Below are 24,844 nucleotides of genomic sequence, written 5' to 3' on the forward strand. Positions count from 1 at the left end.
AGAATTCATGGGGCTTTGAATGTAAAGTTCATTAGCTTTGAATTAGGAGGTGAAAGGGGAAAATTTGTCAGGATTTATCAGGAAATTGGATTCAAAGCTTTGTGCTTTCTTTCACTTCAAATGGGGAAAGAAAAAGTAAAGTAATGGGGGTGACTATTCATTTTACATTGCACAGGAATAACAGGAAATTATAATACAAAAACATGTTAACCAGAACTCACAAAATAAAGAAAAAGTCAACACTGAATGCAGAGGAACAAATAAATTATACTTAGAAGCAAAAATGCTGAATGTTAGAACTTTAGTAGAACAGCTGAAGTGCAGTATTTAGATCATTCTGGAGAAACGTAGCACACAAACGTCCCATTCCCCACCTACAGTATAAAATTAATCGTCTTGGCTGGCTGCCACCAGTAAGAAGAAGGGTGTGTTTCAGCTATGAAGTGCTGATGGCTGCGCTGAGTTTGGCTTGCTTCTCTGCAGGGAGGGAGCGTGCAGCAGCTTGGAAGTCTGCGGCGTGGTTCTGAGCGAATTCTCTCATCAGTACAAGCAAAGTGTTCTGAGTTTCTGCAGAGAAGGAGGGGGTCCAGGAGTTAGGGATGACAGCAAATCGTTGAAGACATGAGTAAAACCAGAAGAGAATACTGAGCAGAGCTCCATGCAGGCACAGACTGGTGATGCTTTGCAATGCTTTTCTAGAACTTTAGATGAACAAATACAAACTCAATTTTTTTTTCACCTTTATCAACGTCCTTGTTGTCGATCACGTCACTGGAAGCAGCAACTATGGGCTTCATTAACTTTACAATCTAAAAGGGGAAACAAAAGCTGCATTTAAGTTCCATCCTTGAATCAGAAATTCACTTTTTGACATAAAAGATTCAATAAAAAAATATAACAGACTGTTGTAATGGTGTCTTTACATCTTTCTAAACATGAACAATAATGAATTTAGAATAACCTCATGTTTGGGTGATTTTGCCACCAAATGCAGATTCATACTAGACATGAACCTTTGTTCAAACACACACTTTCTACACCTTTAACACCAGATGAAAATGGAGTTTCTACACCTTTAACACCAGATGAAAATGGAGTTTCTACAGTACCAGGACAGGATTGTGTTTGTAGAGCATAGCCAGGCAGTTATACACAGTTTTGTTCTCCTCAAGATCCTCTTTCAGTGGAAGACGTGTCACCAGGGCAGGCACAACCTGTCAGTGAACACACCATGTCATTTCTCTGCAATGAATTTCCACCCACCAACAACATGTTTTGGTCATGTTTAGTTAAGCAGGCCAGAACAAACCTGCTCCAGAGGAACAGCATCCACGTTGCTCATGATCATCCTGCAGAGGGCAGCACACAGGTTGTCGATCACCCTGAGGTCAGACTCCTTGGTTAGCAGGTTAGAAAACACAGACAACATCATGGGATAGTCTCTGAGCCACTTGGCTAAGGATTAGCTTCGTTTATTTGATTACGTCTTCTTTATTTAACACTTCTTCCACATAGAACACAAACACATAGGTGAGAAGGATACGTTACGATGACAGGTCCAGCTGCTTCAGCCAGGCTTCCCAGCCCGAACACGCTGTTGTTGCGAACCTCGGCATCGCGGTCCTTCACTCCGGCAACCAGCACGGGAAGCAAGCGATTGGACAGTCGGCCTGCCAGCCCTCGGCCTCCTGGTGCACTCACCAGGGCTTGGAGGATTTCTCCAATAGTACCCACAGAAAAGGATCTATCTGCCACGGTGCACGAGGATTTCTTTAAAGATAAAAAGCATCAGTCTGTCAGGAGACTTTCTGCATCTATGTAATCAGAAATCCAAAAATGAGCATGTGGTTCAACTTAGAGGAATTTGAACAGACATGGTGAAGTGCTGTAATAAGCCTGTGTTGTGGATTGTGTACTCACAGCTTTGCTCATGATCGGAGGCAGCAGGTCGTTGAGAAAAGGAGCAAACTTGTCTGCAGGGACAGATGAGGCCAACAAGGGAATTCCTTCCCCTGCAAATTCCTGGAGCATGGCATCATACTCTGCCTAAAACAGATGGTACATCAACAGAAAACACTGAATAATTGATCAGGCAGAAAGAAACTCCTCAGTTTTACATCAATCACTTTGATGAATGCAGCGCACTTTATTAAGGGCAACAGAAGATATTTAAACTGTTCTGTTGGATTTCTTTCTCTGTTGCCAAGTAGCACATATTCCTTAATAAGGAATGTACAGACAAACATTCATGAGTGATTGCAGCACCTGTTGATCTTCATCATCAACTTCATCATGACCCCCATCCTGACAAGCAGTCTGAAAAGAAAACAAATAAGAGATGTGGATGCTTCTTTTTTTTTTTTGTTAGGTTATCACAGTGATAAAATCTCACTAGCTTCTTTTCGCACCTTCTTTGCGAGCACGTCACGTATGACATTACAGATCTCCTTGAGGCGTGACGGGTTTTTGAAAACCTCCTCCTTGCAGGACTTGATCATATTGTTCATGGTTTCGAGGACACCCATTACAACCTGGCGTTCGCGGTCTGTTCGCACCGTTTCCAGAAAGCAAGGAAGCACCACATCCAGTAACTTCAGCAGGGCTGGGTAAGAAACAAGATGAACGGGAACCATGAGGAGACTTCAAATTTCTCAACAGTCTTTAATGACATCTCCTTCAAAAGGAAAAAGTAATACTTGGAATAAGATGCAACATTGCAGTTTATAACGACAAATAAAAAGAAAGAAAATCCACTTTCAAGTCTAAGGTTTTACATCAGGCCATACTGAACGCATCGTCTCATCATCATAAAGTCTTAAAGTAAGTTAAACACAATCTAAGATGTAAAATATATCACGCTGAGTCCAAATGTAGAAAAAAAACTGCTAAATGGTTTGCTGGATGATGTTATCAGTCTCTCTCTCTAATTTTGATTCATTTAACTTTCCAAGGTGGCTTCAGTTCAATGAGGTTGTGTTTTAGTACAGTTCTCTTCAGGTCCCACCACAGCGTTCCAGACTAGTCTGGACTTTGAATGGACCATTGCAAGATTTTTATTATTTTTTTTCCAGCTATTCTGTTGTAAATTTGCTGCAGTGTTTATGATCATTGTCCTGTTTCATGAGCCATACATTGAGCATTGTAACTTACATTGGTATCCAGAGCTTTTTATAGAGGTAATGACACCTGCTGATGATCAGTGAATCAGTGCATCAATCAGCAGCAGACGGCTGCTACAAACTGTTTCAGTTCCTACAAAAGCATTGAGGATGGACTTGTTTCCATACATCACTGAAGCATTTTGCTCTGGGTTTTAATAAATAATATAACATGGTTTAAGCTGTCATCTGTTGATGACATGCACGTTCTTTTTAACATGACTGTATTATAAATTAATTATTTATCTCCACTAGTGCAGAAAGCAGCTTTAACCGTTTATCCATCCTTGAATTTAGCGTTACCCTGGTGGTTGGCATCAGTAGTATTCTCCTTCCACACTTTGTGCTGAGCTCGACAAAACTGGCCCATGGCTCCCAGTGCTGCCCTGCGGACGTCCTCGTGGGGAAACTAGAAAGACAAAAGAAGCCATTAAGTATGTCAGCGCTGCAGAACAAACATTCATATTAACACACAAAGACATATGACAGGTCACTGGAATCATGTGTGTTGCTTGTTCAGGTTTCCATAACAGCAAATACCTACCTTACGAATACATTCAATTTCTATCAATGTACCTAAAAACTAACATACAACCAACTCCACTGGGTTGGGAGTCAATAACGCAGAAGAAAGCTACGATCTACATATTTTTTACAAGAAATTTCATGATGCAAAGAGGTTCTATGAGTTAACTCTGTCAGCCAAAGAAAAGACACATCAACACTGTCCTATATGTCAAAAGGCATTTAGTTAACTGTTAGGTTAACCGGTCATTCTTAAGTAAACATGTTGAGTGTGTATGACTGTCTGTCTATGTGTGTTAGCCCTGGAAATGTGTATAGAAAATGGATAGATGTTAAGACTGGCATTATTAATCCCCTGACTGACACACACCTGCTGAGACACATTGTATGCATCAAACAAAAAGGGATGATCAGGCGGACTTACATCTCTCATCTCATAAACCTGCTGGAAGCTGGACTCCAGGAAGGGCTGGAAGGCAGCACTGTCAGGGAAAACCACACCAAAGAGAGAGATCTAGAAAAGCAGGTTTTACAACAAAATGATTAAAATCAGACCCGATGTAAATATCAGTTACCCAGTGCTGAAGGCAATCTCTCCCAGAGCATCGCAGGCATCCTCCTTCTCATCAATGTAGGAGTTTTCTACACTGAACCTGAAACACGAAGCCGGTCAGAGCTGTCTGCTGATGAACAGAAATAGTAAATGTGTTTTTGTGTACATGAACAAACCCTGCAACATCATTGATGTCTGTCTCTGGCTCTGGCTCATCTCCCAAAAAGTCCTCTGTAGCTTTTTCTTCTCCATTGTTGTCATGGTCATCGTCGTCATCCTCATCTAGTAAGACAAAAGTCTTATCCTCTTCGAGGTGAGCCTGTAACGAAAAGAAGGATATAAAAAGTCAAACGTCAAAGCATTTAAATTACAAAGTTTGAGAAACCGTTTCCAGGGTGTCTGTACCGTGATGCCTTCATTGGACTTTAAGGCGAGCAGCATTACGGTTGTTATGGCAGTGAGGTGGGGAGTCAAGCATTCAGGATTGACGGTGGATACGGCAGAATACAGACTGTACCTGATAGACAGAAACACAGTGAGATGTGAAAATCAGAGACACGTACAGATGGTTTAAGCTGTCCTGTAGTTCAGCCTATAAAGAAAAGGTTGCTCTTAAAAATGTTGTTTAAGGGTTAAAAACAAAACTCTGAATTCCATACGTGCAGCGTCTCAGATCAGGGTCATCAATGGCATCAGTGAGGTTTAAGCCCAGCTGAATACACTCTGCTGCAAGAGGACTGAAGACATCTTTGCCAATGGTGCGGGCCAGTACGGACAGAGTATCTGACAGCAAAAACAAAGCACGTGTGCCATTTACTCAAGTTTGTGACTTCGTTTGAGTCCACAGTGATCTAAAAACTTAGAAAACTGTATTACAAGACACAACCAGTAGTTAAGTGGAGCTGGAAAAAAAACTGTTAAAACAAAGTTTTAGGCTTAGATACAATTATAGAAGTCACCTACCTAAAGACTGAGTTTGCAGAGACCTCATCTCCTCTGTGGTGGTGGTCAGGAAACCCTTGAGGCTTTCAATAATTGGAGGGAAGTAGGGAACCAGCAGCTCCTTGGCAGCATTTGCTGATAAAAGTCAGTCAAAGTAATTCAGGAAATAAGTAACTCTGAAAATGTGTCTGATGGCTTGTGTTTAAGCACATTTGTGTTTTCACTTCACACAGGGCACAGTTACACTGGAAAACTGATGCTAGAAGTTACGTAATGAGTGTTTAATATGTCACTTTGGACTTTTTGGCAGCTGAATTTAGAAGCAAAACTAATTTTTAAGTGCCCAATAAACAATTGGTAAACAAAATTAACAAGGGGAAAAAAAAAATCACCCTCTTTAGTTGAATGTGCTGATTGGGGCCCTTTGTGGTCAGTAATTGTGCAATGCATTGTTTCTCAGTAAGATTAAATCTGGATAAACTCTTACCAATGGCACCAATGGCAGACACAGCCAGTTCTTTTATTTTGAGGTTGCTGGTGTTGTTGAGAGCAGACAACATGGTGTTCATCAGAGTGGGCAGGTAGGGCTCAATATCAGCTCCTGTTTAACGAAACAATTTAGCTTTTTTTTTTTTTCTTTCTGCATGGACTGAATGTCTAGTGTAAGTGGGAACAGTGCAAACGGTCAATTAGTCAATGCTTGAGCATTTCTTTAGTTTACCTAGATTCTCCATGAAGTTCTCCAGAGCATAAAAGGCTTTAGTGACATGTCCGACTTTGGTCTCATTCAGGGATGAAAGGTAGCCCAGCAGCAAAGGCATCAATTCTGCACAGTACTTACTCACTTCAGGCTAGGAAGTTAAAAAAAAAAGGCCACATGGTAAACAACTGAGTTTTACATTTTACATGAACTAGATATTTATACACATATTTGTACTAAAACACAAGCAGTAATCTAACAAAATATTAGAGGATTGATAGTTTTTCCTAGCTCCTGTACACACAATCTCTGATCTAAACACAGCCTCTAAACTGTAGGTGGACTCTGTCACCATACCAAAAGATGAGCAGAAATATCTATTTATAAGCACATTACTCAAATAGTAATTGAACAGCACAACGCTACACGTGATAAGTGAGTCATAACTCACTTGTAAATGTTCAGAGAACTGGCCGAGGGCAAACAAAGCAGCATTGCGCACCACCTGATTGCTGTCTGAAAGACTCTGGCATACTGTCTGCAGCACTGATGACAGCATCCTGTTATTAATATGAAAAGAAAAGAAGGAAAACAGCCTGAAATCCTGGTGATTGCAATAAATTTTAGAACAAACACCAAAATCCTGCAATTTTTCTAAATGGAAAATTTAATTCATAAAAGCTGAAGTCAAGGCCACTTATTTCTGGACGTACTTGGTGCGTATGTGGTCTGCACATCCTTCAGCCAGCACAGCAAGACACATGAGACCCCCCTTCTTTTGATAGGGGTTTTCACTGGTAAGGCAGCCTTGAGTGAGGGGGATCTAATGCACAAGATACAAAAGATGTTTTGTAAAGCAGCTGTACGAGTCCAGGTTCTGCTCAGCAGTTAGTTAACATCTAAATAACTTACGATGTGTTTAAACAGTTGTTCTGGAGGCATGTGGAGCGCCATAGTGTCAATCATCTGAAAACAGGCAAACAGAACAAGTTCACTTTCCTTGGTTCTGCACAGAAATGTTAACATTCTCCTAAGAAAGCTCAATCACAGTCCTGAGCAGCTGTTCTCCACCTGAGCTGCGCAGTGTTTGGGGTTTTCATTGTCTGTGCCATTGCCACTGTCGTCATCCTCATCCTCGGGATCCTGTTCACCAGGTGGAGGGGCTGCAGTGAGAATAGGGAAAATGGCTAGCAGGATGGGGTTCAGCAGCTTCAGCTTCAACACCGTCTGCAAACCAGAAAAAGTTCCTTATTTTAGTTTATAAATGCTTCTATTCCAATGACTTCAGTTCTGCTAGATTTTATAAAAACTATTCAATCACTTAAGACACTTTTGAAACAAAGTATTACAACATTCAGGTTAATGATTTTGTTGATTTTGTCTCTCCTGAAGGTATGCTACACTCCAACAACGTTAACATTTTTGTAGGAAACTCAAATTGAGAATTTTGCCTTTGAACCGGCAACATTTTAACATGTAGCGATGACAGAAGAAATAACCATGACAAGAATGGAGGTACTGCATGGCTGCAGATGCAGTAGACTTGTGCAGTTCGTGAACGGTGTTACTTACTACAATCTGAAGGACAAATGTTAACCACTTGTTTATAGGAGCTTGTGGATGACTCTACCTTACTCTTTAGCTTGATGAGGAAAGTGATGCAGGAGAGCGCTTTCACTCGCAGCGAGTCGCTCAGTTCCGTGTTGCTGCCCACCTAACAAACATTTTGGTTTTCTGTCACTTTAGATGTTAGACAAATCATAAAACTTAGTAAAACTTTGCAAAACCAAACTACTGATCTTACCTCCAGGCAGAAATTAACAATGTAAGCAACATGAGGCATGATAATGGACACCTCAATCTCCATGAGCTCAATAAACACCTCCATGGCCTCACTGGCTTGATCCTAATTAGAGACAAACTCAATGATTTAAAGAATCTCATTCATCTGTAGTCTCAGATCTGGGTAGAAACCCACCAGAAGTAGTTCAAAATCACTTTACCTGATCTGCTTTGATGAGGTGCTTTAGCGCAACAGTCAAATTTGGGATGATAGACTGCATCAGCTTCTGCAGAACAATAAAATGCAATATTTGTCATTAAAAAGTGTCTTTTTGATTATAATTAAGACCTTAGACAGACGACAGTATGAAGATAATGAGTGATTAATCTAAAGTAACGCATGGCTGATTTTAAAAGATCCCCAGCTGTAATAGTTTATACATCCATATGTAATTTTGACATACTGGTCCTGAAAAAGGTTAAAGAAAAAACAGCAGTGTTGTCTCACAATTTCATCTGTGCCAGTGTAGCCAGTTATGGCTGTAATCGTGAGGATGCAGTAGTACAAAGCTGTTGGGTTGTTGAGGTCCTGCAGCACAGTACTGAACAGCTGTAGCAGCTCGCAGTAATGAGGCTTGAAAGGTTCAGGGTTGGACTCTATCACCTTATTCAGCAACAGGAGGCCAACCTGTTAAAAGAAAGGCGTGATTATTCTTCAGGTCCAAAACAATAAATATAAAATACAAGCGACTTATTTATTTATTGCACCTGTCTGTCATGAGGGTTGGTGCTCTTAGTTGACTGATTAAGAAGCTGCAGCAGGGCAGGCCAGCGGTCTGGTGTCTCATGTTTAACCATGACTGCGCATAGCTGGGAGAGCGAGTGCTGCACTGTGTGCCTGCGAAGCGTGAGTACATGAGCAACAGATCAAAATGACATTTCACACATATTCCATGCATGGAATTTAGTATTCATTCAGTTATTTCATTCATGTTACTGTCAATAACATCAAAACACTTACTCTGATTCCTGCATGAAGGCTTGCAACACCACTGTTTTTAGGCTGCACAAAAACCAGTAACATCACAACTAATTTAACCTGATTTACAATAGTTGGAAACGGAATGTGGGAAAAGTACAAAGCAAACCTCTCTCTGTCACTAGGGCTTATTTTCCTCCAGTGCTTCTTTACTCTCAGCCTCAGCATCACTGCAGCTGACTGGCGAATCTGCATGTAAACAGTAAAAACAAAGAAAAGATTAGTTTGCATTAGCTGCTTAAAAGTTACATTAGTGGCTACATAAATCTGCTGCATTGGCTTATATTGCCGATCACTCTTGCATGGTAAAATACTTCTCTTATTTCTCACACTCTATTACCTGAGGGTTTTGGGAACCACTCATGACAGTACACAGGGCTGGTATGATGGCCGGATCTTTAAAAGCCTGTTTTAGTTGGGCTGTGGCCTAAAAGGGGACAAAGCACATCATTGTGAGTAATAATGACTGTCACTAACACTGTATGGAAATCACAGTGAACAGAATTACTCCGAGCCCCAAACACTGACTTAGATTTAAGTTAGCTGCTTTACTGATAGCAGTCTCTCGACCAGTTTGACAGTTAACAGGCCGATACGTTCGAACGTTAAATTGTTAGCTAACTTGGTTTGATAACAGTTATTTTTTTTAACCGTTGGCGTTAGTTTACACACTTGTCATATTTTTGGAAAATAGCGTTAGTTTAAACAAAGTTGTTAGTGGCGTTACCTGCTGAATAACTGCATTGTCAGGCTGTGTCAGCTGCGACAGAATCTGCTCAAGTTCTTCCGTCATCTCGATCGTTAAAAAGCTGTCACCGACGCTTTAAATTGTTAATTTGTTCTGTAACCGTTACCGTGGCTTTTTAAAAATAAATCCGGAGATGAACGATTTGTCCTTTAGTGATGTGGCCGGCTGCCAGTGTGTGCTACAGCTGTCAAATGTGTAAACAAAGTCTTTCTGTGCAGGTTTAGAAGCCAGCTATCGAGTTTGCCGCAAATAACTGCTCTAAAATAGTCGTGTGTGAAGTTTGGTAATCAAGAGCGACAGATTAGATCCACGAGCTCGGACTAGTCCGTGAATGCTCGGACAGGCTGCACGCGGGACAGAACCGGCCAGGAGTTCCATGTGAGTTCAGTTAAAGGGACCGGCGGAGGTTAGTGCTTTCTGATAGAAACTAACAGCGCCCCCTACTGCACAGGAGGATGTATTAAATGTCTTCGAAACCCTGCATTTATGAGGATAACTCACATTTTCTACTCGGGAATAAATTTAATTAAATTATTATTATTATTATTATTATTATTATTATTATTATTATTCTCCCTTTAAAATAGTTCGATATTATTAGTAAATTATTTTTAATAAAAACATTCCTTTCAGGCCTTGATGATTTAGGACACATCTGAGTTAACATGGCAACCACAAGAGAAACCATGGATAGTTTAAAAAAAAAAAACCCTGATAAAAAAAATCAGGTGAAATAAAATAAAATAAAATAAAATAAAAATATTTAGGGATAATTATGTGGTGAGAAAAAGTTTCATGGAAAGTTGAGCTTTGGAAAAGCATAGAGGATTTCTAATTAACAAATGCAATGCATGAAAATTTTATTGGCCTGTTAAAAAATGGTTTTCAAATAAATATTATAAAGAATTTACATTTTTATGATTCTATGTGCATTATATTTTCAAACAATTTAAGAAATCTGGAGGAATTTTACTGTTTAAAGCATGGGGGCACATGAAGATACTGTAGACCTTTCTGGACTAAAAGGCACCTGGGATGGACTAGAAAAGTGTATTGGGATTAGCCCAATCTCAGTGTTCAATCATCTTTTTTTTTTTTTTCTGAGAGAGAGAGAGAGAGAGAGAGAGAGAGAGAGAGAGAGAGAGAGAGAGAGAAAGAGAGAGAGACTGCTCTGAAACAATAATAACCCAGATTGTTGTCAACAAGACCAAAAGCGTATGATGGTACGGGATTGTATCAGTGCACTTAGCAAAAACTTCTGCAGAGGCAGCATCAATGCAGTTATGTTCACAGAGACTTTAGAGCAATTGTGTGTGTTAAAGATGCCTTTAAGATCATATATTTTCCAGAAAGGTCCATGCATTTCTCAACAAGGCAACAAAAAGCACATTCTGCATGCATCACAAAGGCACAGCTGAAAAGAAAGAGGGCATGAGTACTGCACAATAGTCCTCACTTCACCCCCAATAGAGGCATAGACCATGTGCTTTTGCACACCCTAAGATGTATTTTCAAGAAGAATTTGGTAAAATAGCCAAATTTTTAAGCACTTGGCACCCTCAATGGCAGATTATTGTAAAATGAAAACAAGGTAGTAAAACATTTTGTATCCTAACTTTGTTTTCATGTGTTGCAGGCTTGATATGCAAAAATGTATGTATATAAGAATCATGCATTTTACATACTGTCTTAAACGTTCCTGATTTGGGTTGTATATATTTACAAAAAAGACATTTCAACCATTATTGTTTATTCCGGTGAGATTTTTTTTAGTATGAACCAATTTGTTCCTTGTTTTCTAGTCAACAAATATGGAGCTCAAGATGTCTGTTATTTCTGCGATATAGATCAAATAATGAACTTACTTAAATTAAAAATCTGAATAACCAACAGATTAATCTTAAGTTATTCTGAATAATTCAAACAATCAGCTGACAGCTGAAACCATTTACCATGTTTTGGAAACAACATGCAACATGCAAATAACCTTTAACTTGCACATTTTAACCCTTTGCAATGCCAAACTGCCTGCCACAAACACTCCTAAAAGAAGAAGTCAGTGTACTTGGTCATCAAAGGCCAACCTGCAATCCACTCAGCACATACCAATGCTAATGCACTGGACACCTGTTCACCCTCCCCCTATACACCCAACAATATCAACCCCCTCCTATGTCATTGGCTTGTCCAAGATCAGACAAACACAACCTGTCCTGCCAGAAATCAGTTAGAAATGATAATGTCCCCATTAGGCTCACTCTTCTCACATCGTTTCATTGCTAACTGGATCATTACCACATCAATACAGGCAAGAAGGGAGAGCACAAACACCATTTGGATGGTAACACACAAGCTAATGCCATTCATCTTTGTGAAAAGAGTTGCAAATAAAGGGAAAAAGCTGTTTGTGTAAACATGTCCATGACCGTACAGGAAAGAGGGCTGTGGAGATTTGAAGCAGCAGTTTAGTTTTTCTTTCCTCTCTTCTTGTGAACAAGAAACAGTTACTATCTCATGTTTGAGGTTAAATGTGCTGTAAGACTATAAATAAAGTAAGAGATTTCTGAGTCATTAAAAAAAGTGCTGACTAAGAAAGATGATCATAAACTATTTAAGAACTAAGCCCAATATGCTGTATTTAGCCAGTTAATGCTGAGTTGAGTTTAGTGAAAGCATAGTCATGCAGGAGAGATAGTCCACAGAAATGTGGTCAAGGTTTAAAAAGCCCTACAGGTTATGTGCTGCCAAGTGAGCATGTTAATGCTTTTTTGATTAACGTTGATGTTTAGATCGAAGAAAATTATTTTGCTGAGGTTATATGCTGAATGTAAAAAAGGGACACAAAAACTTGCTTGCTTTAAATTAAGTTCATGCATGCAGAAGCAATGCTAAAGCAATGCCACAAAATTACGAGATGCAATGCTTTTCCTTTCTCACTGGGGATATAAATGATTTTTATGAGCATTTAAGTTCTAAAACAAATGTAATCATAATTTACCACAAATTCGATCATTTATTTTAATTTAAAAAACTGCACATTTATGAATCTGACAGGCTGTAACACAGAATCCACAATTAGATACTGAAATTTAATTCAAGAATGTCCTAGGGTAAAAAACAACAACAGTGCAACAATGCAATATCATCCACATCCACTGAAGTGTCAAATATAAAATCTTATACAATATAATAACAATAATGTTGACAACTGTCCCACCCTAAACAAACTATAGCCTAAGGGGGGCATTCTTTGTTTTCTATCTGCATTGTGCACACTATTTCAAATCAAACAAATAAAAGTTTTTAGTCCAATATTTTTACAAATACAAATTATTTTAGCAAAAGGCATCATGAGAACTCAGTATCTGCAGAAATAATGGCTCTAAACAAGAGGATTTTTAAATAAATGTTCTTTAAAAAAAGAGGAATGGAGAGGTTGTGATGGATGCAAATTACATGTGTACAGTGGTAAAATTAAATAAATAAAACTAAAATTACCAGACTGTGAGCCTTTTGGAGCAATTTCTCAAGTTGCTCCTTTAGCAACTAACACGTAGCTCACATGAATATTTAATTTCAGACATTAAACTCTGGACAAAGAAATTGACAGTTTGAACTCAGGTGTAATTAATTTACAGGGATAATGTTAAAATGTTCATTTTAGTAACTTCTTGTAACTGTTTTAAATTGTTTTCATTTGGAAGTCAGAACATAAAATAAAGGATCTTAAAGGAAAAAACGTAAGTGGCAAATAAAAATGCTCGATCCGCCACTCCCCAAGGTAAGAATCAAAGAGATTGGCTCTGATGTGAACACCCATCTTCGTCCACGTCCACACCCACACACCTCCTTATAAGACACTGGGAGGGGACGCGGTAGCGCGCAATTTTCAAACGTAGAGGACCGTGGTTTTGCTCAAAACTTGTTTTTATCGCATGTTTTCAATGTCTTATTTTTTCGGTATTTTTAAGCTATTTTAGATGTAACATTTGAGGCTTTGTTGAAACTTTTATCTCGACACACATTTTGTGGTAGAAAGTTAAAAATGGCAGACTGGAAGACACAGGTAACTTATAACTATAAGCCTTCTTACCACACCTACGCTTATAGTCTGGTTTATCAGCCTGGGCCCGAGCAGAACCACGGAAACCTGAACGGCTGGGGCGAAAATGGAGTCACGAACTTGAGCAACTACAACAACGGGGAAATGCAGACCTACTATGCCGCGACCACCTCCAAGAACCGGGAACAGTCCTCGCCTCGCAGCCCTGAGCTGCATGCCGTGAATGGGCATTGCTACCAGGGCTCCGGGGTTGTCTATATTGGTGATACCCAGGCAGGCCGTCTGCTCCTGGCCGGACAACACCCCGGTGGGTACGAAGCGACGGGGAATGAAGTCAGGCGGACCGCGCGCGACTCTGCTAGTGACTCCGAGGCACACGCCTCACCAGGTATGTGCCCAGCACCTCTGGAACCAGCATTTTAACACGGTTTATTAGGCATAAACGTAATTTATATAGTCAGTTCTTACATTTCCTTGCAGAATTGTAGCTATAACCTTCTCAAATTTTGACAACGAAGTCCAGTTTGCGTCCATCCTGTTTTTAAAAGGTTTTCAAATATGGCGCCCACTAGAGCTTAGCAAATATAAGATGGTGCCATCTGGTGGCATAAATAAAAATTGCACCAAAGTCACAAAATATTAAAAAAAAAAATGGAGTTTTTCTTGTGTTTATAGGTTTTGTTTTTTGCCGTTTCTTCATGTAGATTCATGGAGTTCTGGCAGCAGCAGGGAAGGAAGTCTCCCCCAGGCAGACCCCGCAACCTGGGCTGAGAAAGATGCAGAGGCCATCTGCCAGAGTCCGGATGGTAGTGAGGATGTTTCCAGCTCTCTGATGGAAGAGCCCAAGACGTTTTCTGTGATAGAGAATGAGGCTGCCAATGATGCCACACATTTACCTTGTCCTTCAGTTGACCCAAAAAAGCAGAGCACTCCTGCTGTAACCACCCCTAAAGCTAAGGTCCGGGCAGCCTTCTCAGAGAGTCAGATGAACGCTCTTGTCCAGCGCTTCAGTGTTCAGAGGTACCTTACCCCAGCTGAGATGAAAAACCTGGCCGAAATGACTGGACTAACTTACAAACAGGTGAAGAATTTAAGGCATCTGAATGTTGCCAACAAAAATACTCTACAATACTAAATCTTTTCTATTTGGGATCTCCCTCATCCTGTTTGTAGGTGAAGACCTGGTTTCAGAACAGGAGGATGAAGCTGAGGAGACATCAGAAAGATACAAGCTGGGTATCGGAGCGCTATGCCGTCAGTAAGGACAGCTCAGGTCATGGATCCATTTTCTCAAACATGGCTCCACACATCCCCCCTGTGAGTCTGTCTTATTTATATTCAGTTTTAGTACAGTTAAATGTCTAGCCTATATTTCTCTGTTCACTAATATCAGAGAAAATGTGCTTTAGACATAGAGCAAAATGCTTGTTATGGAGGCCTGACTGTAGTCATTGTTTTTGGCCTTAAAGGCAAGGCATAACAAACAAAATGTCACGTCAGTAATAACAGGAAGCTTTAGATTTGACACTAAATTATGTTTTGACTCATTTGCTTTTCAGTATCAGGGAGAAGGGCAACCAACACATTACAACCAACACATGGCGACTTTCAGGAAGAATCCACAGAAGAACTTGGCCTACTATCTGGCTGCTATGGGCAGCAATGGATCTGCTGGTTACTCACCCTGGTCTTCCAGCTCGACACAGGTTGCAGTGCCCAACAGGTCCCAGGTGGCTGGGTGGTCTGTTCCACCAGGTAGCCATTTTGAATACCACCCCAGTGGATTCAACCCAACCACTACTACCAATGTAAACAACTTTGGGCACAATCCAGGCTTTGAAAGCAAGGATGGGGAGAATGTGAGCAGCCAAGGCTCTTTAACTCCTGACACGGTGCACAATGGTATGCTGTAGCTAAAGCTTGTTGGTGTGTTTAAATAGATTTTTTGTTTATGCTTCAGCAATTAAGTTTTTTTTTTCTCTAAGGCTGGATCTACATATGCTTTGTTTTTCACATGTTTAAAAGGGTTTACATCAAGTTTATTTATTGTATGTTGGTGTGTTCTTTGTGCTCAGTAATGGCACATGTATCCAGCTTGTAATATACTGATGCACATGAATGCATTTCCTCCCCAATATACAAGTTCAAATCTAAATTGTCAAGACTTTTTTGCACTACATTTCTTTTTTTTTCTAAAAAGAAAATAAAAAAAACTAAAGTTGCAAAGCTTTTTTTTTTGCTGTATTGTATTAAAAAGCACTTTATTGAAAAGATTATTTACATCAAAAGCAAAGTTGACTATAGAGTCCAGTTACAATGCTGGTCTCATCACCAACGTGATGCAACATTTCTATCTACAAGGCATCAATTCTTCCATCCACTGCAGGGACATGAGGAGCCTCAGAGCTGGTGCAAAATAATGTTTCTCATCAGGCTGTAGGAGTGTTTGTAGCAGATACCGCTGCATTTTTAAAACTACATTACTAATGTACTACAGCTGACGGTATACCAGTCTAATGCAGCAAATAAGACATTAATTCCACGCTGCCCTGACAGGCTGAAGTACCAGAACAGATGATGCCCCACAATGACTTAAATTCACAGGATACGTGTTACCCATAAACTTCTCATAAAAAGAAACTGTCCCTTTGTCATGAATTTTTAAGTCCATTTTTATTCTTTTCCCCCAAATTAAATTTAACACATCCACCAGTTTTCCCTTATTTCAACAATGGTAGCTATTGAAGATGAGTTCAAGGCCCCTGTTTTTTTTCTTTTCTCCCATTAACACAATGGGAGATGTATATGCGTTTTAAATGAAAGTGAATGCTGTCCAGTCCAGTTCTATGCAGAATTGTTTGTGTTTGAACGCAGATACTGTTTAATCCATCTTGAGGCTGCGGTAGATGTAGCGGATAAAAGCCAGTGAGGCCCAGAAGGACACACTTCCCAACATGAGGGAAAAGACCAGCGCTGTGAGCAGGGAGTACCCGAAGAACTCTGTACTCTGCACCAGGCCGCTCATGGACGATCGGTTCCTGTAATAGAAAACCGAGTAGACGAAGATGAAGAGGCCGGTGGAACCAGTGCTCAGCACGCTCCGCCACCACCATCGGTAGTCTTCACCTGACAACAGGAAGTAGGTCAGCGCCACAGAGATGCAGGCGCCTACTGAGAGGAGAATGGCGAAGACACACAGCAGGATGCCGTACAGGGTGTAGTGCTCTCTGCCCCACACGGTGGCGAAGATGTAGTACAGCTCCACGGAGATGGCACTGAGAGAGAAAGTAGGATTTCACTGTGTGAAACTGCAAATACAATCATAATCGTTTCCCTTATTTTCATCATTTAAGAGGAAATTTAGTTCACCTGAAGGGCAGGAAGCCACCGATGGCCATATGCACCACTGCATGTTTGTACCATGGTTGCGTGGGGATCTGCCGGGGGATGTTACGAGTGCGGCACGGCGCCTGGAAGCTGCCGGCTCTGTTCTTTCCCACGATGCCACCGATGACGGTGAGGGGGAAGCCCACCAGGACCCAGGCACCCAGCAGGAGGAGCACAGTGGTGGCCGGTAGAGCCTGAGTGGAGCCGCTCCACCAGTGGATGGAGTTCACCACGCTCCAAGTGATGAACAGGGGAGCTGTATGAATGGATGAGAGTCAGTAAAAGGCTGCTTCTTGTTTTAATCAGCTCTTGTAGTGTTGCCTTGGAGGGGCTGCTAAAATTAAAAGGATCATGAGGTTTGCTTAATTCTTTTTCTTCCAAACTGTTTCATAAAGCTGAATAAAGTCTTGCAAAGTGATGGCCCAAGCCCCATAGTGTTAATGTTTCACACTCGTTTATTTCTCACAATACGTTTCTTTACAGACACAAACACTTGACTTTATTAATTTGTTATTTTTAGTTTTACCTTGCATCGGGTTTGGTTAGTTTGAGACTTTGTTTAGTTATTGTAAGCCATTTTGTTTCCCCCTGTGTGCTATTTGGTTTGGCCAAACCTCTTTAAATCCCTCATGAGTCATTATTTTAGTTTTCCTCAGATGAGTTTGATTAGTTTAGGTTACTTTTGAGTATCGTTATATTTAGTTAACCTCCTTTATAGACGGTCTGGTTTATTTCTTCTTTTGGATTTTTGTGGGTCAATAAAAACCCTGTTGAAATTACTGTCTGTGTTCTCGATGTCTTTACTGCATAGTTCCTGACAGTGATATTTCACAGATAAGCTAATTAATCATTTATTTAGTATTGAAAGATAACACAGCTGTAACAAATTAAGCAAGTCTGCTCACTTCTTCCATAAGCACAAGAAAAATAGAGAGTATTACAACTACATTTCTTAATTGGGGAAAATAAACAGGTAAAAGCCAGGCGAAATGTTCCCTTTCTAAACACTAAGTAAATAAAAATGAATACGGGACAACCAAAGCTGTCATTAGCTGAGAAAATAGTAACCGGCATTCCAGAAAATCTTTAAAACTATTTTGTGAATTTGGAAATACTGCCCTAAATAATTTATCAAACAATCCTTTAAACAGGGATGTAAACAGTGGATGATAAACATACATAATGCAGTTGACCAGGTTAATTTGAGCTCTAAGCTCTAATAAAGAGAGGACTCTTCAGAGCCGATTCACCCCTCAACAGGAAGGCGTCCGCTCACCTGAGAACAGAGATGAAGTGAGGATGATGTTCCACACCCAGCGCTGGCCGTTGATCTGTGTGTAGAAGCTGCAGGAGACGTAGCCCGACACACAGCTGGTCAGAGCGTACAGCACGATGGCGGCTGTGTTGATGGCTCCGTGGTGGTGGACATTGAACATCCCCAGCAGCGCCATGATGATAATAGCTGAAACAATGAGGAGGCATTAGACGGATCCGACTCATCTGAGGTCTGGTTCTATCTTTGTTATGCAGGTCTGGTGCTCAGTATAAACACCGTCCCTGATGCTGCTTTAGAAGATAACAGCCCTGTGTACGTGTGTGTAGATATTCAGCCATATTCTTAATGCTCACCCGTGGCGAGGGTCAGGAACTGAGCTCCAACTCCCAGCACGGCACACAGCAGGCTTTTGAAAGGGGGGAATCTGAAGACGTCAGTGTGGATGATTTTCCAGCCGTTATCTCCTTGATCCAGATCATCACAGCCGCCCTCCTCCTCCACGTTGTACCTGCATGGCACACAAAATATTTCGTCCGTTTAACTCCATTAGCGGGTTAAAGAAAAATACTTTCTGCTTAAACTTTTATTGGCTCTGAGGATCTCTAACCAGAACATCCTGCAGTCATACCAGAAAAGAATATTTTAACAAATAAGCCAATGTTTGGGCCTAATGAAAACAGTAATACCCCAACGAATGTAATACCCCCCTAATGACATATAAAAACTGATATTTTATAGGTAATTTTTGTGATTTTATCAACAGAAAGCCGATTAATTTTTCAGTTTCACACGTGGTGCCAATAATTACAACCTCCTCAGAGACTTAAAAGTAGAAAAAATATTTTTTTAAACCTGTAATATTTAGGTTCTGCATGTTTTTTGCCATTAAGGTGTTTGGTGTCATCATGCCAACAACTAAATAGTGCTCTAAAAGTTTTCAGAGAAGCCTGTGTGTGCTTTTAGGTCTGTTAAGGAAAGATAGAATTTACTTCTGATAAATTCTTTGAGTCTAAAATTCATCTACACGTGGTGTACATTGTAAACGACGGGACTGTCAGGACCTGGTGTTGCAGGTAAACAAACAGCATGCAAACTCCTGTACGAATAGAAAGAGACTGCACAAGTACGAGCTGCATGTGAGGCATGGCAGGAACAAGCACTTACCTTTTAAAATTATAACTCAAACTAAAACTAAGGAACAGATTTACTATTATTTTGCACCAGCCACAAAATCTGTTTGATATTTATAAAGAAAAACAAAACATGTTGCTTATCTTTTTTTTTTAGGTGCAGTGGCAAGTTAGGGCTAGTTTGCATTGCTCCTTGTAGACATATTTGGTCATATAAGCTGGCAGCATATATGAAGATTAACTTCTCTCCGAGAACTGGACACTTCCATCAACACTGTTTAAGATTCATGACTACGCCTTAGTTTGTCCAGCTTACTAAATCCTAGACAAAGCCTTTAGTAATAAGTAGTAGACATATATGACATTATTTACAGTTACTTCAGACAATCTATGAAGTCAGATGTTTGAGTTTTGGGTTGCTTCACTTTCACCTGGCTTACTGATGATTGTGTTTTAGTTTGATATTTACTAAAAGATGTTTGCTTGTCCAAATAAGGATGTATAACATATGTATGTTGTCAGGTAAAATTAAGTCTGATTTGAGTGAATGATGTTTAGTGATATGGAATAAGACGATATGCTAAGTAGCCCCAAAAACACGAGTCGTTAAAACCAGAAAGTTAAAGTAAAAAATTTAATTTTGAACCAGCAATATGAGAAGACACTGCTGCACATCTGGCTGCAGGTGATCACAATCTTTCAGTGTTACCATGCCAGCGCATTATTATTGAGAATTTTATCTTTGGTCTACATCAATACACTCACATCCTGCATCATAGGGTGGCATTAACATGTACAGCATTATCTTGCCAGCTGCTTACATGAGTAAGAATTATCTGTTTAGACTGCATTTTATAAAGAGGATGTAAAAACTGGAAAGTCACTAAATGTCATTATTGTGCTGAGTTACAAACATGCTGAATGAAGAATGAATGAAATAGCTCAAGTCTTTGTATAGTAGTGAATGGGATTTTTGCCATATGTTTTTGATTTCTTAATATCTGGATTTTATTTCTTTTTTAAGGTTTTTCACGTCATTTACACGTCATGCTTTTCCCAATCTGTGCTCCTGATGAAATGAGGTCTTCAGGTGAAATTACCATCACATTTTAGTTTATAACAACTTTGCCGTTAGGTTACAGTCACAATTAAACTGTCACTATGTGGCATTCAACAAGCTTAAACATGTAGAAAATAGACATTTTCAGCTGCTTCCATCCACGGCTGAAATGTGTCGCACAACTAAGTGACAAGCTAATATAACATTTTGTTAGAAAGCTGGGACTGTAAGGACGATTTATACTTCATGCACTGAGCCACGCTGAAATAAAGAGGAACATTAAAGAAAAAATGCTAACGTGTGAAAGACTTAAAGCCACCATTTTAACCAACTGATAGCCAGCATTCATGCACTCCATCAGTCTCTTAACTGTGGCAAAAACTTCTCAACTTCTGTAGTGCAGATAAATAAGTCCTATTATAATGTGCCTTACTCCAATGTGATGTCTTTAAGTGTCCTTTAAGTGTTTGTTTCTGCCGTTAGAAACACCCAAATATTCTATGTACAATAGAGAACAAAATAAAACAGCAAATTAAATATTTAACATTTTAATTTAGCCAAAGAAAATTTATTCCACTTCGGGGACTGTTGATTGACATATGAAATGATATATAGAGCTGCTGACTGACCTGGCGAAGTCATTCTTAAGGACCCGCATGAGGATGATGATGACGAAGCCCAGCAGCAGCACCACTAGCACCAGTGAGTTGATGATGGACAGCCAGTGGATCTCCAGCGTTTTTGGGAAGAAGGAGTAGTCTCTGAGGCGCTCGGCTCTCCGGGAATGAGGCAGATTGGACTCGTACCAGTGGACGCTGTAGGTGTGGGTCACAGTCACGCTGCCCCCACCAATTCCGACTCCGCCCACCGCCGTGCCCGCCCCCTCCTCCAAGGGAACGGGCTTGACGTCTTTCACCGAGACGTTGGCGAAGATCACAGAGTCGCCGTTGTACTCGATATTGAAGTCCAGGTGAGTCCACAAGCCCACCTGGTGAAAAAAAAGGAGATGTGAGGAATAAACGACGAGCAGCGCTGCACACTGATCGGGGATCAGAGGAAACAGTTTCTATTTACCTTGTGGCTGTGAGGCAGGAAGCCGCTCTCCTCAATGTATCCCACAAATCCCCAGATCGGAATATCATCCAGCACAAACTCAAAGTAGTACAACTCCTCGATGGCCTCACGAAGCTCATCCACCTGACACACAAACACGCACACAATCACAGGTCAGAAGCAGTTTCTACAGCCTTAAATATAAATGGTAATTTAGTGTTTGCATCCAAACTTTTATGGAATTTTTCTTAATTTATCTTAATTGAAACACAAAAGAAAGCTAAACCTAAACAGTGTTTGTATAAAGATTAGTTAAATAATCTTTCTTGGTCCAGAAACACGATTAATTTGCATTTTAAAAGAAGATATATTTATACATTTTGCTGTTTAAACCACATTTGAGTCCAGTGATCCATTAAACAGAAAAAAATTGTCTAGTATTGTTGTTTATCCTTGTAAATACCTGTGTCTCTGAAAGTGTAAGCTGGCAAAGAATTTTTTTCTCTGTGTTCTCTGTGAATCGAATTTGATATAAAGACTCTGCCATCCTGTCACCATCCAGTACTTCTCCCAGACTCAGGGACTTGTGGTGTACCTGATGAATGAGGGTCACAATGTGATTTATGTCAGATTATGTAATACTATACCCTTTAAAAGTGGGCTAAACATTGTAAAAGTAATTAATAAAAGAGATCATCAACACAAGGACAGAACTTTTCTTCTGTGATTGGGTGTAATTTCTCAAACACAAACAGCAACAATGTGGACAAATAGGATATAACATTAACATTTCTATGTTATTTAAAGATACATTTCTGCATATTTTTATCCCTTTTTAATTGTAAAAAAAACAAAAACAAGTTTAATAATTCTGATACAGACATATAACATATTAGACATGATTTAAGACTAATTTCTTTACATACTTCTGTATAATTTTACAGGAGATAATTCTAACTCTGTGGCCAGATGAAAGCATTTAGCATAACAAAACTGTGCTGCAATACATAAAAATAGACAAAATAAAGACTGACCTTCTGTGGCCTGCAAACAGGCAGTGTGTAGTAGTGATACGTCTCCTGGGGGTTATGATAAGGGCCCACTTTGTTGACATAAAGAGTCACATTGTCCCCCGTCTTGTAGCCTGCTGCCCAGCCCGAGAACAAGCCCAGGATCAAGACACAGTGCAGCGCCATCATCCTCTGACAGCCACCAGGGAGGTATCCTGTTCCGCAGAGTGGAAACCCTGCAGCAAAGATGGACAACTTCATCAGTTTACAATGAACATGTGCAGCTAAAACCAGTGTCTGTCCTGAGGCGTCCACCTTGATTCACATTATAAATAAGGAAAGCAAGTCAGCGTTTGAGGTGTAACAGGAGCCTTTGTGCAGCGTCACTCCTGCAACGTTTCAACACACACAGCAGAAAACTTAGAAACACCCCAAACTGGGCTGAGAAACTGTAACCACCAAGACTTACAAAGCATTTCATCATTTTCACCAGTCCACCAGGGCTCTTATGTTGGACTTAAAAGAGTTGGACTTAACATTCAGAAGATCTGGAAAACTATTGATCAAAGTTACTTTAAATGACAACAATAATTTCTGGCATCTTGGATACAAGAAGGGCGGCATGGCTCAGGAAGGTAGAGCGGTCGTCTTGTGACCCGAGGGTTGCCGGTTCGATCCTCGGCCAAGTCAGGTTCATGTCGAGGTGTCCTTGGGCAAGACACCGAACCCCTAATTGCTCCTGATGGGCCGTGGTCGAGCGCCTTGCATGGCAGCTTCCGCCATCAGTGTGTGAATGTGTGTGTGAATGTGATGTATAATGTAAAGAGCTTTGGGTATCATCCCAGGTACATTAAAGCGCTATATAAATACGGACCATTTACAAATTGTAAATAAGGAGTTAGGTTGCTCAAGATTTGCAATATACTGTTCCTGTCAGATGAAAATAATCTTTCTAGTCTTTGCTAACATATCAATAAGAGGCTTTTTTATTTTGTTTTATTTGTTAAAATGCATATCTTGAGCAAAATCAGACATCAATGGTGTCATTTTGAGTCTGTATGCTCATTGTAGAACATAAGAGAAACGGATCGTGAACACTTGTTGCATTGCTAACCTGCCTGTCCTGCAAGTTATGAAAGGATAAGGTAGCACAGGCCACAGAGAGAAATTAGTACAAACTGGTTGGTGAAAACATCATAAGCAAAAAAGAGAATATATCAATTGGTAATCATGGATTTGCATTTTATGTAAGGAAGTCATTTTAAGGCCATAAAAAGTTATTTCATGCCAAACAAAAATAGTATTACTAAGGGCTCAAACGCACCTTTAAATTTAATGGCTGCTCAGCCCAACATGGAAAGAGAAGATCAAAGACTGAATAACTATATGCAACACTAAATTTATATTACTAGTTAATTACTTATCAATTGTCCCCTGAATCAAACAGTCCACTCTCATGGCTTCAGAGGAGCATCACAGTTGCCGGTCTGACTCTTCTGACCTCTTTACTGGTAATAAAACTTAACATGAGATTGGAAAGATCTGTTTAGAAAGACCTTAGTTATATCTACTAGTCAAAGAACAAGACTAATCTGAAGACTATAATCACTTTTCTTTAAGAAAGCCTTTGCAGATATCTTTCAAGTGAGACCAGCAGTAGGCTATAATTACTAGATTCCTCTCTGAAAAGCAGGAAGAACAAGGTCAGAAAGAGCACATCATACATGTCTGGTTTTATCTGTGTAATGAGAAGGGGCCTCACTGACCCCTCTTCACAATCATCAGACCTACATCCACACTATTTTAGATTAAAGAGTAACATTTCCTTTGAACTCTGAAGACAGTAAACCACTACATAATCTCACATTTAAAATATGGGTTACCAATCTCACCGTCGTCTTGCCCAGCCACGATGTAGCAGACAAACCAGTCTGTCCGCCTCGGATTCCTTGGACTCCAGGCCCCGACAGTCTCTCCTGTCCCGGTCTGCGCAGACAGTGGAGCTCACTGTAAAGGCATAACCTTACATCAGAGCATCCTGGAAACAGTTTACCCGCGTATTATGTGGGCTATTCCCTGCGTTCATATCCGGGTACAGCAAGTACTTTTATTGACACATGAGGAAGAGTAGAAGAAGGGCTCCGACTACACGTCACCTTAAAAAAAATAAAAATAACGACGACTCGGTTCAGTTTTCTGGAGGGGGAGGAGAAACAAAAACACACCTGTAACGTTGCCGGAATCTCGCGAGCTCTAATATTTTTTTAACTACTGTGTTTTCTGTGTCCTTTAAAGGCACCTAAAAACACAACTAAGCGTTTATAGGTGTCACACAACGATTCAATTATTTTTTTCTGATGGACCGGATTTCCTTCAATCTCAACTAACCAATAAAAAGCCGTTGCGTGACTTCCGCGT

General features: G+C 40.2%; 3 protein-coding genes across 8 annotated transcripts; 1 reads left to right on the top strand and 2 right to left on the bottom strand.

Moving 5' to 3' along the window:
• Window positions 1-286: 286 nt before the first annotated feature.
• Window positions 287-14,059, bottom strand: ipo4 (importin 4). Of its 2 annotated transcripts, none has more exons than XM_041967717.1 (30): window positions 13,979-14,059; window positions 9,040-9,126; window positions 8,809-8,888; window positions 8,682-8,723; window positions 8,429-8,558; window positions 8,169-8,348; window positions 7,882-7,947; window positions 7,683-7,784; window positions 7,509-7,592; window positions 6,950-7,105; window positions 6,791-6,844; window positions 6,592-6,701; window positions 6,330-6,438; window positions 5,900-6,029; window positions 5,666-5,779; window positions 5,200-5,313; window positions 4,896-5,019; window positions 4,642-4,753; window positions 4,413-4,555; window positions 4,259-4,336; window positions 4,108-4,165; window positions 3,462-3,567; window positions 2,409-2,602; window positions 2,266-2,316; window positions 1,921-2,046; window positions 1,544-1,770; window positions 1,310-1,442; window positions 1,110-1,214; window positions 740-809; window positions 287-567 (listed from the first exon to the last, which is right to left on the bottom strand). In XM_041967717.1, the coding sequence occupies exons 1-30, from the start codon at window positions 14,042-14,044 to the stop codon at window positions 437-439; spliced, it is 3,282 nt and encodes a 1,093-aa protein (XP_041823651.1). In that variant the 5' UTR covers window positions 14,045-14,059; the 3' UTR covers window positions 287-436. The 2 variants fall into 2 exon arrangements, with proteins under 2 accessions (XP_041823651.1, XP_041823650.1); XM_041967716.1 differs by lacking the exon at window positions 13,979-14,059 and adding an exon at window positions 9,427-9,832.
• nanog (nanog homeobox) lies at window positions 13,285-15,714 on the top strand. Of its 3 annotated transcripts, none has more exons than XM_041967741.1 (5): window positions 13,285-13,898; window positions 14,215-14,319; window positions 14,419-14,591; window positions 14,684-14,827; window positions 15,070-15,714. In XM_041967741.1, the coding sequence occupies exons 1-5, from the start codon at window positions 13,493-13,495 to the stop codon at window positions 15,421-15,423; spliced, it is 1,182 nt and encodes a 393-aa protein (XP_041823675.1). In that variant the 5' UTR covers window positions 13,285-13,492; the 3' UTR covers window positions 15,424-15,714. The 3 variants fall into 3 exon arrangements, with proteins under 3 accessions (XP_041823675.1, XP_041823676.1, XP_041823674.1); XM_041967742.1 differs by having other exon boundaries at window positions 14,215-14,316; XM_041967740.1 differs by having other exon boundaries at window positions 14,215-14,591.
• Window positions 15,715-16,254: 540 nt separating this feature from the next.
• tm9sf1 (transmembrane 9 superfamily member 1) lies at window positions 16,255-24,788 on the bottom strand. Of its 3 annotated transcripts, XM_041967723.1 has the most exons (10): window positions 24,652-24,788; window positions 24,319-24,433; window positions 22,451-22,662; window positions 21,880-22,011; window positions 21,438-21,560; window positions 20,993-21,351; window positions 18,527-18,681; window positions 18,174-18,359; window positions 16,880-17,153; window positions 16,255-16,785 (listed from the first exon to the last, which is right to left on the bottom strand). In XM_041967723.1, exons 3-10 carry the CDS (start codon window positions 22,613-22,615, stop codon window positions 16,392-16,394), a joined length of 1,788 nt encoding a protein of 595 aa, XP_041823657.1. In that variant the 5' UTR covers window positions 22,616-22,662; window positions 24,319-24,433; window positions 24,652-24,788; the 3' UTR covers window positions 16,255-16,391. The 3 variants fall into 3 exon arrangements, with proteins under 3 accessions (XP_041823657.1, XP_041823656.1, XP_041823658.1); XM_041967722.1 differs by having other exon boundaries at window positions 24,319-24,786; XM_041967724.1 differs by having other exon boundaries at window positions 24,310-24,786.
• Between the last annotated feature and the right edge of the window lie 56 nt (window positions 24,789-24,844).

This window comes from Melanotaenia boesemani, chromosome 18 (assembly GCF_017639745.1).
Source record: "Melanotaenia boesemani isolate fMelBoe1 chromosome 18, fMelBoe1.pri, whole genome shotgun sequence".
Lineage (NCBI taxonomy): Eukaryota > Metazoa > Chordata > Actinopteri > Atheriniformes > Melanotaeniidae > Melanotaenia > Melanotaenia boesemani.

Excerpts from the sequence above, each read along its gene's own strand:
- nanog (XM_041967740.1), top strand. The coding sequence starts at position 13,493 with ATGGCAGACTGGAAGACACAGGTAACTTATAACTATAAGCCTTCTTAC. Across the intron at positions 13,899-14,214 it reads CGAGGCACACGCCTCACCAG|ATTCATGGAGTTCTGGCAGC; the intron begins GTATGTGCCCAG and ends TTCTTCATGTAG. Across the intron at positions 14,592-14,683 it reads CTGGACTAACTTACAAACAG|GTGAAGACCTGGTTTCAGAA; the intron begins GTGAAGAATTTA and ends TCCTGTTTGTAG.
- ipo4 (XM_041967717.1), bottom strand. The coding sequence starts at position 14,044 with ATGGACGCAAACTGGACTTCGTTGTCAAAATTTGAGAAGGTTATAGCT. Across the intron at positions 7,106-7,508 it reads TCATCAAGCTAAAGAGTAAG|ACGGTGTTGAAGCTGAAGCT; the intron begins GTAGAGTCATCC and ends TCTGGTTTGCAG. Across the intron at positions 6,030-6,329 it reads AGTTCTCTGAACATTTACAA|CCTGAAGTGAGTAAGTACTG; the intron begins GTGAGTTATGAC and ends TTAACTTCCTAG.
- tm9sf1 (XM_041967723.1), bottom strand. The coding sequence starts at position 22,615 with ATGATGGCGCTGCACTGTGTCTTGATCCTGGGCTTGTTCTCGGGCTGG. Across the intron at positions 21,352-21,437 it reads TCCTGCCTCACAGCCACAAG|GTGGGCTTGTGGACTCACCT; the intron begins GTAAATAGAAAC and ends TTTTTTCACCAG. Across the intron at positions 16,786-16,879 it reads GGTGGCTTCCTGCCCTTCAG|TGCCATCTCCGTGGAGCTGT; the intron begins GTGAACTAAATT and ends TTTCTCTCTCAG.